Source organism: Colletotrichum higginsianum, chromosome 5, assembly GCF_001672515.1.
Source record: "Colletotrichum higginsianum IMI 349063 chromosome 5, whole genome shotgun sequence".
NCBI lineage: Eukaryota > Fungi > Ascomycota > Sordariomycetes > Glomerellales > Glomerellaceae > Colletotrichum > Colletotrichum higginsianum.
Genome location: NC_030958.1, coordinates 483,010 through 495,300, shown reverse-complemented (window position 1 = coordinate 495,300; position 12,291 = coordinate 483,010). Strand labels below are relative to the sequence as shown.

General features: G+C 58.8%; 5 protein-coding genes across 5 annotated transcripts; 3 read left to right on the top strand and 2 right to left on the bottom strand.

Moving 5' to 3' along the window:
- Window positions 1-88: 88 nt before the first annotated feature.
- On the top strand, window positions 89-604 carry CH63R_07089 (uncharacterized protein; the record flags this gene model as incomplete). The annotated part of the gene is made up of 2 exons (XM_018302064.1): window positions 89-266; window positions 321-604. The coding sequence occupies 2 exons, from the start codon at window positions 89-91 to the stop codon at window positions 602-604; spliced, it is 462 nt and encodes a 153-aa protein (XP_018156842.1).
- Window positions 605-1,341: 737 nt separating this feature from the next.
- CH63R_07088 (Nicotinate-nucleotide pyrophosphorylase [carboxylating]) lies at window positions 1,342-2,414 on the top strand (the record flags this gene model as incomplete). The annotated part of the gene is made up of 2 exons (XM_018302063.1): window positions 1,342-2,179; window positions 2,338-2,414. The coding sequence occupies 2 exons, from the start codon at window positions 1,342-1,344 to the stop codon at window positions 2,412-2,414; spliced, it is 915 nt and encodes a 304-aa protein (XP_018156841.1).
- A 310-nt stretch (window positions 2,415-2,724) lies between these two features.
- On the bottom strand, window positions 2,725-4,831 carry CH63R_07087 (AMP-binding enzyme; the record flags this gene model as incomplete). Its single annotated transcript, XM_018302062.1, has 2 exons — window positions 2,725-4,512; window positions 4,688-4,831. 2 exons carry the CDS (start codon window positions 4,829-4,831, stop codon window positions 2,725-2,727), a joined length of 1,932 nt encoding a protein of 643 aa, XP_018156840.1.
- A 1,162-nt stretch (window positions 4,832-5,993) lies between these two features.
- On the bottom strand, window positions 5,994-7,209 carry CH63R_07086 (Glycosyltransferase sugar-binding region containing DXD domain-containing protein; the record flags this gene model as incomplete). Its single annotated transcript, XM_018302061.1, has 2 exons — window positions 5,994-6,049; window positions 6,138-7,209. The coding sequence occupies 2 exons, from the start codon at window positions 7,207-7,209 to the stop codon at window positions 5,994-5,996; spliced, it is 1,128 nt and encodes a 375-aa protein (XP_018156839.1).
- A 2,374-nt stretch (window positions 7,210-9,583) lies between these two features.
- CH63R_07085 (uncharacterized protein) lies at window positions 9,584-11,223 on the top strand (the record flags this gene model as incomplete). Its single annotated transcript, XM_018302060.1, has 4 exons — window positions 9,584-9,779; window positions 10,140-10,366; window positions 10,418-10,646; window positions 10,910-11,223. 4 exons carry the CDS (start codon window positions 9,584-9,586, stop codon window positions 11,221-11,223), a joined length of 966 nt encoding a protein of 321 aa, XP_018156838.1.
- Window positions 11,224-12,291: the final 1,068 nt, after the last annotated feature.

Sequence of the window (12,291 nt, the reverse complement as noted above, 5' to 3'; positions counted from 1 at the left end):
AATGGAAACAAAGCACAGTCCATCGTCAAGCACTTCCGTATCTCTCCGCATCTCCATCAGCGGTTTGGGGGACTCGACTACAACAGAGATGACGCACTTGCAACGTTACCCGAACGTGGATCTAAACGTGGCGGCCGCCGGGGCGCTGATTGATGGTTTCAGGGATTTGATCAAGCAGGCGGACGCGACGACGGCGTCGGGCGCGGACCGCGACGCTGCTCTGCCGACAACGCAGCCGGGGGGGTGCGAGGCTGGATTCACCACGCGTGGGGGTTTGATCCATTTAAACCGAAACACTCTCTTTCTAATATAAGTTGCAGGAGATGATAACAATGACGCCAGAGGCAGCAGGGAGAGGTCTGCAGATGGCACCGGCGACATTGGCCAACTCGAGCGGTATCTCAGGCTCCATCTGCCCCAAGCGGTCAGCGAGCGTCTTGGGGACTCGCACGTTGCAACGAACGACATGCCAGAGGCGGAGCGGGAGAGGATGGTCCGCATTGTACAAGATGCGCAAAACGAAGTCATGCGGAGCTTTCACTCGCGCGTCCGGTTGGACTCGGGGCTGGAAAGGGCACACGGCCCTCGGGAAGACGAACAGTAACTGTGGATCCAGGTCATCGCACGAGCATGTTTGCACTTCAAAACGTTTGCTCTGTATGATGTTTTCCTTGAGTATAGGCTGTTCACTTACACCAAGTTCAGTATTGATAACCATGGAGGAGCAACGCATCCATCGGTCATGACCATGTACGGGGGCGAACTGAACGTCTTGTCCTCTTGTATTCTTCTTGATTCTTCCGATCTAAATCACCATTTCAACAAAATACACAAATATTCTGTCCGGTCGGAATCAATGCACGCGGGAGTAAAGACACTCACATCTCACTTATACTTGATAGTCGTTTCATAGGGCAGCCGGCAGCGACTGTCACCAGACCCCGCCCAGCTGGCAACCCTTCAACCCCGCCATTCGGCAGAAGACGGCACCGACCGACAGAAGCCGGCGCCGGCCACAGCGACACGACGTCAACGAAACCAGAAACTACCCGTGGCAACATCCTTTTTCCTTTCGTCACACACAACGACAAGAACAAACCCTCCGCCTCCCGCTCTCGACCTGCGAATTGAGCTATTCCTCGACGTCCGCGCCTCAATCCCATCGACACCTCCACCCCGCGATACCCGAAACCATTGAATCGCAACGATCCGATCCGATCCGATCCGATCCGTGTTCCCCTCCTCGATCTCTCCCCACCCCCCCCCCCAACGCCTCCGATTCCCTCCTACGAGCCGCAAGAAACCTCGATAACCACCTCCCCTCCCCCCCTTCACCCCGCCATGGAAGACGTCCCGCTCGAGCACGGCTCCCTCGAGCACCTCCTCCCCCCCAGCTGGAAATCCGTCGTCACCGCCTGGCTCGCCGAGGACACCCCCAGCTTCGACTACGGCGGCTTCGTCGTCGGCGGCGACCCGCGCACCGCCACCCTCTGGGGCAAGTCCGGCGGCATCGTCGCCGGCCGCCCCTTCGTCGACGAGGTCTTTGCCCAGTGCGGCTGCGCCGTCGAGTGGCACGTCCGCGAAGGGTCGCACATTGAGCTCCGCGGCCACGGCGAGGGCGCCGTGCGCGGCAAGATGCGCGTCGCCACCGTCACCGGCCCCGCGCGCGGCGTCCTCCTCGGCGAGCGCGTCGCCCTGAACCTCCTCGCCCGCTGCTCCGGCGTCGCCAGCATGACGCGCGGCATGCTCGTCAACCTCCGCGCCGCGGGCTACGCCGGCGTGCTGGCCGGCACGCGCAAGACGACGCCGGGCTTCCGCCTCGTCGAGAAGTACGGCATGCTCGTCGGCGGCGCCGACGCCCACCGCATGGACCTCAGCTCCATGATCATGCTCAAGGACAACCACGTCTGGAGCAAGGGCAGCATAACCGACGCCGTGCGCGCCGCCAAGAGCGTCGGCGGCTTCAGCCTCAAGGTCGAGGTCGAGGTGCGGAGCGAGGACGAGGCCGACGAGGCCATCGCCGCCGGCGCCGACGTCGTCATGCTCGACAACTTCACCGGCGACGGCGTCAAGGTCGCCGCCCACAGCCTCAAGGAGAGGTGGGCCGGCAAGAAGCACTTCCTGGTCGAGGTCTCGGGCGGCCTGACGTTGGATAACGTCGAGAATTACGTGTGCAACGGTGCGTTTATCATTGTCCTTCTCTTCTTCCTTATCCTCTTCCTCCTTCTTTTGCCCCTCCTTCTCCTCCTCCTCCTTCTTCACTTCCACTTCCACCTCCGCCGGGGTCGGAATAAGCGGGACCGGAACGCTGACTACGTGCCGCGGTTGCTGCTGCAGATGTGGACATTCTCTCGACGAGCGCCATCCACCAGGGCGTGCCGCACATTGACTTTTCGCTCAAGATCGAGGTCTAGCCGCCGTAGCCGTAATCGATTGTGTCAAGATGAAAGCCAGGTGCGCCAGCCTCCGTTGTGTTTTCGTCGTGTGATGTGATGTGATGATTGTGTGTGTGGTGCTCCGGGCACAGAGGAGCACGAATGCACTTGAAACGTTTGAAAGAAACATGATGCTATTCCTGCCAGGTCGGACCCTTCATCAGCTGGCCTGCGATGGGGGCGTCCATGGACAAACCCCTCATCATCCCCCTTGCCCCGCCTACATCTCCCAACTCATAAATCGTCAACTTTTGCCCCCTCTAAACGTCGTTGGAGACCCCGTGTCCATCTACTTCCCAATGAGCCCCTCGGCCATGTCCCTCAGCTTGAACTTTTGGATCTTGCCGCTCGGCGTCTTGGGGTACTCGTCCACCCAAAACACATGCTTCGGCACGAGGTGGCCCGAGAGGTGCTCCCTCACCCACGCCCTGACCGCGTCTTTCGTGAGGATGCTCTTGACGCCGTCCCCTTCTCCCTCCCCCTCCACGGTCCACCCCTTCTTCGCCACGACAAAGGCCGCGACGCTCTCCCCGAGCTTCTCGTCCGGCACGCCCACGACGGCGGCCTCCTTGACGCCCTCCATCTGGAACAGGCAGTTCTCCACCTCGAGCGGGTGGATGTTCTCGCCGCCGCGGATGATGAGGTCCTTGATCCGCCCCGTGATCTCCACGTACCCCCCCTCGTCCATCCGCGCCTCGTCGCCCGAGTACATCCACACCCGCCCGTCGCCCTCCCGCCGCCTCACCTCGGCCGTCTTGGCCTCGTCGCCCCAGTACCCCTCCATGACGAGGTACCCGGCCGCCGCCAGCTCGCCCCTCTCCCCGCGCGGCACTACCCGCGCCCTGTCGAGCGGGTCGACGATCTTGACCGCCGTGTGCGGCATGGCGCGCCCGACGCTGCCCGTCCGCTTCTCCAACGCGTCGTCGGGCGCCGTCATGCAGCTCACGGGGCTCGTCTCCGTCATGCCGTAGCAGATGACCAGGTCCCGCAGCCCCAGCGTCTCGTACAGCCTGCGCATCAGGCTCTCCGGCACCGAGCTCCCCGCCGCGATCCCCTTGCTCAGCCCGCGGGGCATCTCGTCCGGCCGCGCGACGTTCCCCGCCGCCAGCGCCTCCATGACGGCCACGAACATGGTCGACACGCCGTACAGCCCCGTGGCGTCGTAGTCGGCCGCCATCCTCACCGTCGCGGCCGGGTCGAAGGCCGGGCTCGGGAACAGGATCGCCGCGCCCGTCGTCGCCGTCGCCATGTACCCCAGCACGCAGCCGAAGCAGTGGAACAGCGGCGGCGGCACGACGATGCGGTCGCCCGGCACGAGCCCCATCCTCTCGGCGATCAGCCGGCCGTTGTTGAGGATCCCCGTGTGCGTCAGCATCGCCGCCTTGGGCTGCGACGTCGTCCCGGACGTGAACTGGATGTTGATCGTCTCGCCCGGGCGGAGCGGCGCGTCCGGCACGACGGGCCGGTCGGACCCGCGCAGCAGCACGTCGTACGGCGTCAGCGCCGCGAAGGCGGGGAACTCGACCAGCGGGTGCGAGGCGGCGTTGTCCAGCACGACGACGGTTTTCAGCGTCGGCACCTGCTCGCTCTCCACTTTCCCCTTGTCCAGGTCCGGCACCAGCGTCCGCACGAGGTCGAGGTTGCTCCGCCCGCGGCACGGCTTGTAGGGCAGGTCCGTCACCTTGCCGACCACGAGGATCTCGACGGCCAGGTGGCGCAGGGCGGCGGCAACCTGCTTCGCGTTGAAGCCCGGGTTCAGCGGGACGAGCACGGCGCCGAGCTTAAAGGCGGCGTAGGTCAGGGCGGCGAACTCGGGGCCGTTGCCGAGGGAGACGGCGAGACGGTCGCCCTTGCGGAGGCCGAGGGCGCGCAGGGACGAGGCGAGGGTGTTGGAGAGGGCGTCGAGCGAGGCGTAGGTCAAGGTCGTGGTCGAGGCGGGCGGGAGCGGGGTTGCCGTGGACGCCGGCGACGGCGAAGTGAGGGCGGTGGGCGCGCGGGCGACGACGGCAGGGAGGTCGCCGTGGAGGGAGACGATCTGGGAGAAGTGCTCCGGGATGGTTTGTGTGAGGAGGGGAGGCTGGAGAGAGAGAGTGTGTGTGTCAGACTGTGTTTTGATGAGGTCGCTCAGTCTCTCTCTCTCAAGAGCCAAACCATAAAGTGAGGCCAAGCCAAGCGAAGCTCACTCCTTGCAAGATTGGCTCACATCCTCACCCACTACTTCATCCTAGCCTAGCAAGAAACGGATCACATACCTCACTCGGCCCCTCGCTGAAGCTCAACCCTTTATAACCGGACGAGAGCGTCCTCCACTGCCCAGCCACGCCCGCAGCTCCCGGGTACCTTGTCGTCCTCGCCGCGAGGCCGGTTGCCAGGCGTGTCAAGGCCGCCGAGGGCATCGTCGTTCAAGCGCGGTCAGCTACCCTACCGCTTCGGGCGCGTAGAGCTTCGGGATTGGGAAATGAAGATGGAGCGGGTTCGGTTGTTGTGACTTGTCTCGTGTGTGCGTGCCAATGACGTTATGCTATCATGGCTCGCTCATGTCCGTTCCGGCAGCCTACGAGAGAGAGAGAGAGCTTTCTTCAATCTTCGTGTACGACGGCCTCGTCCAATGTCTGGTATCTCACCGGTAGATCAAGACTCGGTTAGAAGGGTTGGGGGGCGGGGAGAGGTTGGCCTTGAACATATGTTCCTGGCACAAGCCGAGTCTGGCCGCTTGGCCCCCGTCATTGGTCACTTCCATTGGTAGTGGTAATGGTAGTGGTAGTGACAGTGACAGTGACAGTAGTATTGTTAGTGTTAGTGGTTACCTACCTCCCCCTCGAAATAGGCCCGGGGGGTACATCCATGCCTTGGCAGGAGGGGGAATGGGGGGTAGGTACCGATGGGATGCCGTAATGCGGAGAAGCCGTGCGGGGTCAACACCCGCCGCGCCGACAGGGAACAACTCTCTCAAGGCATGATAAAAAAAGGGGGGTGCCGTGACTGACATAGGTGACATGAGAAATCATCTTTCAAAAACATCATTCAGGGAAATATCTTTCAAAACCGCTTCATTGCTTTGCAACTGCTAAGGGGTATATGCATCGCAATACTACTGAAGGCTACAGCTGCTAGATATGATGATGATATGTATCCATCCCACACTTCAAGTCCTGAGCTCCCACATCCCCCCCCCAACCCCCCCAAGACCATTCATCTTCAGGCCGGCCTCGCGCCTCTGGCCCTACACTCCTTTGCGTCAAAGGCTCTCTTCTTCTCCTTTCAGGTCAATTGACAAGAGCAATGCAACTGGAATCTATGCCGAGAAATAAAAATAAAAAAAAGAAGAAAATGAAAACAAGCTCTATGGTCTTCCCGTTGTCCCGGGGTATGCAAGTTCGTTTTGTGCTTCCTCCCGCGAGTACCAAACAAAGCCAACTCGAACAAGTCGAACCCCTATTTCCGAAATATGCCCAGCCCGTGACATGTGGGTGAGGACGCCGCTCGAGATGCAGGCATTAAAAAGACATATGCTGAATGAGAAAATGTGTCGTCATCATCGTGCGTCGGCGAGACGTCTTACGACTCCTCGTTTTGCTCGCCAATGTGGCGGAGCTCTTCCGGCTTCCAGGTACCTAATCAGGTTGTTAGTAAAAAGGAAAAGAAAAAAAAAAGGGAAAAAATTGGACTGCGGTGACGGGTTGAAGACACGCAAAAGCTCACCTTCAAAGTCGTGCTTGACAAAAGCCATGGGGTCGTCGTAGTCCTTGGCCCCCATTTGTTGCACGCCGGGGCTGAAGCTGGTGATGGGAAGCACCACGACGTCGCCCACCTTCTTGGACGTCTCCATGCCCGTAAAGTTCTTCCAGTCGATGGGGCCCTTGGAATTCTTCATGTCAAAGAACCGGGGGTCGTTGAAGTAGTCGAAAATGGTGTCCGTCCAGACGGCAGGGCCCGTAAATTCGACCACGTTCTTGTCGATAATGTTGTCCAACTCGCCCGCCTTCTTGCGCTTCAGAGCCTCCTCCGTGATGCGGACGACAATCTCGCGCAGGACCGGGTGGCCGGGCTTCGACTGGATCGTCCACTGGCAAAACTGAATGCGGCGGCTGTACCAGTCCTTCCAGTCGGGCCGGTCGGGGTCGGCCTCGATGCCAATGACGAGGCCGACGCTCTCTCGCGGGATGCGCTCGGGGATCCACTCGAGGGCGGAGCGGATGGCAAAGGTGTCAATGTCCGAGTAGATGCCGCCGCGCGCGAGCAAGATCAGGTACCGGAAGAAGTCGGCCTTGAGGACGGCCAGGGGCAGCGCGTCGTACGCCTTGAGCACCTCGGGGACGGACGCGTACAGCAGGCGCAGCAGGTTGACCGCGACCTTGTCGGTGATGACCTCGTGGACGAAGCCGGGGTGCTGCTCGCTCCAGCTGGCCTCCTGCTCGCGGAAGTTAAACTCCTCGTCGGCGGGCGTCCACTTCCACGTCTGCCAGATGTAGGCCGGGAAGCGCGTCTCGGGGTCGTAGGGGTATTGGTATGCCAGCTTGTCATACAGTGACATTTTGGACATGTCCATCATGGGCTTCTGCTTCGGCGTCGCAACCTTGGGGGCCGAGGGCTTGATGTCACCATCAGTCGAGGTCTGTGCGCTCGAGGACGACTTTTTGGCGTCTGTCGTGTCATGGTTCGAGGCTGCGACGGGTGCTTTTGCGACGGTGGGCGATTCGTGGGAGGAGGATATCAGGTAGAAGACGACTAGTAGGAACGCCGCAACGGCGACGGCTCTCCTCGGAGTGAGCATTGTAAAGTGTGTGTATGTGTGTCGGTGTGTCGGTGTGTCGGTGTGTCGTGTGTAGGTGTGTAGGTGGGTATGTGTGTGTAAAAGAGTGTTGACTTGGAAAAGCTCGATTGGCGGCTACGAAGTCATTGAACAAATAAAGCCTCTCGTGTCGGACGGATCGCAAAATCGGGGAGGGTCGAAACGAAAGAACAGTCGTCGAGAGGTGGAAAACGAAAGTGACGTGGTTTCCGAGGGGCGAGAGTAGGTAGCACAAAAACGAAAGGAAAAAAAAGTCGGATGTGTCGAATCAGGGGTAAAAGGGTGTGAAGTGTCCAGGGCCGCGTGGGAAGCTCAAAGGCCCGGGGCTATGGCTTGGTGATTCCTGCGAAACCGATATAGGTCATGTCAGTTTGGGACTGATTGGGAAAACGGGGTAAAAGGCAGCAGGTTGAGCAGCAGTGTAGAGAGGAAACGACAGCGGGCGGGTAGGGCTGGCAGGTAAATGAAGTCGCTCAGTCTGCGGTAGGTAGCTAAGGTTGTAGAGTAGTAGTTGTGTGAAGGGGTGAGGGATGTCAAGGTTTTGATGTTGGAGGGATGAGCTGGTAGCGGATAGAGGGAACGTGGGGCCCGGGGACGTAATGGCAGACGTGGAGGACGGGGCAGGACGAGGAACATACCGGTAAGGGAGCCGCAGGGACAAAAGTTGGGGAGCGCCTGGATAAGGTTCCGACGGGCGATTTGAGTTGTCAAGGGATCGCGAGTGCGACGAGAAGCCTGGCGTCGAGGTTGGAAGTCGAGGTCAGGGTAGGGACAGAGTAGAGGTAGAGTTGCTGTCGAGGGAGGGAGGGAGAGTTGGGAGAGTTGAAAAGATTAGGGGTCCCCTTTCTTCCTCTTTTTTCTTTCCTATTTTTCCTTTTTCAGGGTAGAGGCGTTGATTGGGTGGGCGGACAGCTACACTTTTTACTGTTGGTTGTACCTGTAGATGCGGCTGCGGCTGCGGCTGCGGCTGGAGGCCACGACTTGGATGATGGCGAATTGTCGAGTTACGTGTAGAATAGTATGACGGAATGATAGGATGACGGCGAGAAGCAGGCTGGGCTGGGCTGTGCTGTGCTGTGCTGTGCTGTGGGTGTTGGTGGGTTACAGTGCAGTGAGTGCAGTGCAGGCTGCGTATGCCGGTGCCGGTGCCGAGGAAGAGGCCCCAATTAAGATAAGGCGCACTAGGCTAAAGCTCGAGGTCTGTCGTGAAGTTTAACAAGTCCAGACTCGGGGCTCGAAACGGGGGAAACGGTTCGAGTGGGATGAGAGACTTGGCGTCTTTAATACTCGATGCACCCAGAGGGAGGGGAGATGTGATCGGTAAGCGGTAAGCAGTGTAATCAGTAAGCGAGCGAGAGGGCGAGACAGTGAATGAGAGTAAAGAGTGAGGGCGAGAGTCAGGAGTTGAAATAAAATAAAAATCACGATAGGGAGTTGAGCAATTCCCAATTGGCAATTCGCAATCCCAAAAGTCGCTGTCGAGTGGGTTCCTTCCTTTTTTTCTTCCTCCTTCCTTCCTAGCCAAGTCTCTCCCCCCCCTTGTGCGGCGGGCGTGCCTTCCAAGAGTTGCCCCCACCCCCTGCCACCTACGGATGGATACGCTGCATAGTACCTAGGTACTCAGGTACCCAAGTACCTAGGTAGGTATTCAAGCGTCTCTGTACCTAACCTTTTCTCTCGACTCTCGACTCGCGACTCTTGGCCTCCATCTCCATCTCCATCTCCATCTCCCATCCAGATCACAAACCCGCACCAGGCCCGCACCAACGTCGGAGCTACAGATCATCGGCGCGACGTTTGAAGACGGGTCACCGATGCACCGATACTGATACTGGCGATGGCGGTTGGCGCTGACTGGACGACACACGATACGACACGACCGGCTGGCCCTCGCATCAAGCAGGAGACGTGCTGACGCGAGACAGTCGAGACGAGAGACACGTCAAGGCAAGACAAGACAAGCAGTCTGGACACATGAGACAGCGTGCGCGCGCGGTTGAGCATGACAAAACGCAGCGCAGCGCAGCGCAGCGCAAATCAAAACAATCCGATAAGTCACTGAAAGGACCCGTATCCACAGAACACGAGCATGTCACAACCATCCGTCTACCTATGCTCCAATGCTCGGGAAGTGCTGCCGAAGGCGACATCGGACTAGATAGGAATTCAGCGACGGGCTTGCATTGGCACGACGAGCTCGTGTTCAATGTGTGACTAGGCCGGATAAGCATGCCAAGCTCTCTCTCTCTCTCTCTCTCTATCTCGCTATTCTTCTTCCCTTGTGTTAGTTGTGTATGCACCGACGGAGACGTGAGCATCGGACATTTCCCACCCAAACGACATCAGCTTGCCAGGGATGGAACCCAAACAAACGGAGGAAGAAGAAGAAGAAGGAGAAGAAGGAAGTAAAGATGGAATCCCATCTCCTCAACTGTCAGCCAGCCTCTACTCTACGGCGTTCGTCTCACCCAAGTCAATGCCAATGCCAATGCCCGGAACACTGGACACTGAGAGGGAGAGCGAGAAAGGAATGCGTGATGGGAGAGTCAAAGGTACGTACAGATACAGGCACAGATACAGGTACCTCTCGTTCCTGCCCTTTTTATTTTCTCTTCACGTCCGAAAGACCTACCTAGGTACCTATCGACCTTACCTATCCCATCTGTCATAGATCCCTATCTACCTACATTGTATGTACCCTCCACGTGTTTTCACCCAGTGGCACACCCACACCTAAGCAGGTACGTACCTTGGAGCCCCAATGTCGGTCGACTCTCCTTCAAGGCGCGAACCAGGCCGGGCATCAGCAAGCTTTTGCTAATTGCCATTGTGGGGTTTTGTTGCCCATCTCAATCGGGCCCCCCTCGTCATCTCTGGAGAGTCGAGAGTCTCGACTGGAACCGAAAATCCAGAATCATACGCTATTCTGTGGAAACCCGCCCGTCACGATGGCAGAACCGAGAAAAACCTGATGCCAGACCAACCATACAGGTACAAGTACCAGACCGAACTGGATGGAGATGATGGAGATGATGGAGATGCCTCCTCCCGAGCCATCACCACATCAGATAAATTCGTGCGTTTCAGAAGGGAGCACCCTGGATGGGGGGCTCGTCCCGAAATAGGAACTCATCTGCAGGTCAGTCTGGTCAGTCTCCGCCGCACTCTCTGTCACTCTCATGTCTGATAGGAGGAGGACGGACCGCAGGGAAGGGAGAGAAATCCCGGGAAAACGTCACCGCTGCCCGGATCTCGCCGTCTTCATCGGCCACCGCTTTCGCGCACCAGCCGGCAGAACCCAGAAGACACACGATCCGATCACGAGCCAACTGCCGACCCGACCATGTCGCTGTCACTGTCGACCAAGCCGCCGCCGCTCTCTCTCTCTCTCTCTCTCTCTCTCTCGTCCCCCGACGTGTGTGTGTAGTTGTCTGCGAGATAACAAGATGACGAATAATTCACCGTCATGGCCGGGCAGGCTACCAGCAGTCTTATCGCCATCTCTTCGCATTGCATGCATTACCTACCAGTACCACACACGTGCCCAGAAACAACCATCCGTGCTGGCGACTTTGGTCCGAACCTCCCTCTCTGTTTCGCCATGTTTGCACACATGAGACGCTCCCTTTGCTGCCGGCACTGCATACCTGTACATGTACGCCACGCGCAACACCCCCACCAGCCCCCGTCCCCCCAATCCCCTTCATCGACGGTACAACGTACACACGGCGGCAGCGTCTGCCCTGCTTGCTCGCGTTTGGGGCTGAGCTTTCCTCCACTCGTCTGATGTTCCAAAAGTCTAGACAATCGTCAAGTCCGCCCTCAAGAGTCGACATACGTCGCTGGCCACGCAAGCCACCTCATGGTGCGTCTCCAAACCCACGGCGCGGATGCCCCATGTCCCGGTCTCTTGAGGACAGGTTGCTGGGTCTCGGCCGTGTCTCCGTTGTCGTCGTCGTTGTCGTCGTCGTCGTCGTCGTCGTCTTGGACATTTGACACCATCCAAGCAGACTGTCGACCAACCGCACATCTGGTCAACTGATACGAGGGAGACACCGTCAATTTGTTGGCCAAGTTGCCCCCCTACCCCCCTCGAACCGGGTCATACCGGGGCGAACGACAGTCGATCAGCATCATTGGCCTACCACAGGGGGTGGGTTGCCTATGATGACCTGCCGCGATCCGAAGTTTGTTGTCGCACAACGGACGATGAAGCACGGTTCCGCTGCCGATTGTCATTTCGTTTTTCGTCCACGCTCAGCAGCGCCGCAACCCGGTCAATGCCTCGGCCGCCCGCAGGTTGCCGTCTACTCGCAAAGCCACTCACGAGGCCATGTCCGGGTCAATGGCAGGCCCCTTTTCCTCGGACAAACTCCTCAAAACTACCTGAAGCGGTTCCTCGCTCGCTACAAGACAAGGCCGGCCTTGATCTTTTCATTATTTTCGACCCGGGGCCCCTCTAGTCTCTCACCATGCCAAGTGGATCTCGTTCTCGGCTCCCCGCTCGACTCGACTGTTTGATACCCGTCCGTCCCAGGGTTGCGGGACCTGTCTTTGACCCGGTACAACACCCGTTGGCTCGTCCTGAAAATTCCCTTGGTCTCGCGTGCCGAGACGTGCCACTCACGGAAGGCCCCCCCGCCTGACCGAGCGGCCATGCATAGTGCGCATCAAGTATGCAGCAGTCTTTCGTCCTGCGTCGTTCCGCCCTCCAAGCGGAGATGGGCCTGGCAAAAGCTTGCCTGCGAGCCTGAGCGTGCGTGTGTAATGCCAGCGGGTCTACTCCATGCGGTGATGGACAGATAGCCATACCACCCCTTTATCTATCATTGCCACAAGGTCAAATGAATCGGCTGGCATTGAATACATGCTTAATCTATTTCCTGCCTTTTCTCTGCGGGTCGACCATGTCGGTGCCTTACGCACGGGTCTAAGGTTTAACCGTGATCGAGAAATCTCGTCTCGGTTCGATCGAGCGTCACAGTACCAGGTTCATAATCCACGATGTACATCCACCGCCACTCACACACACACGCACAGGCTCAATGACACCGGCAGGGAACG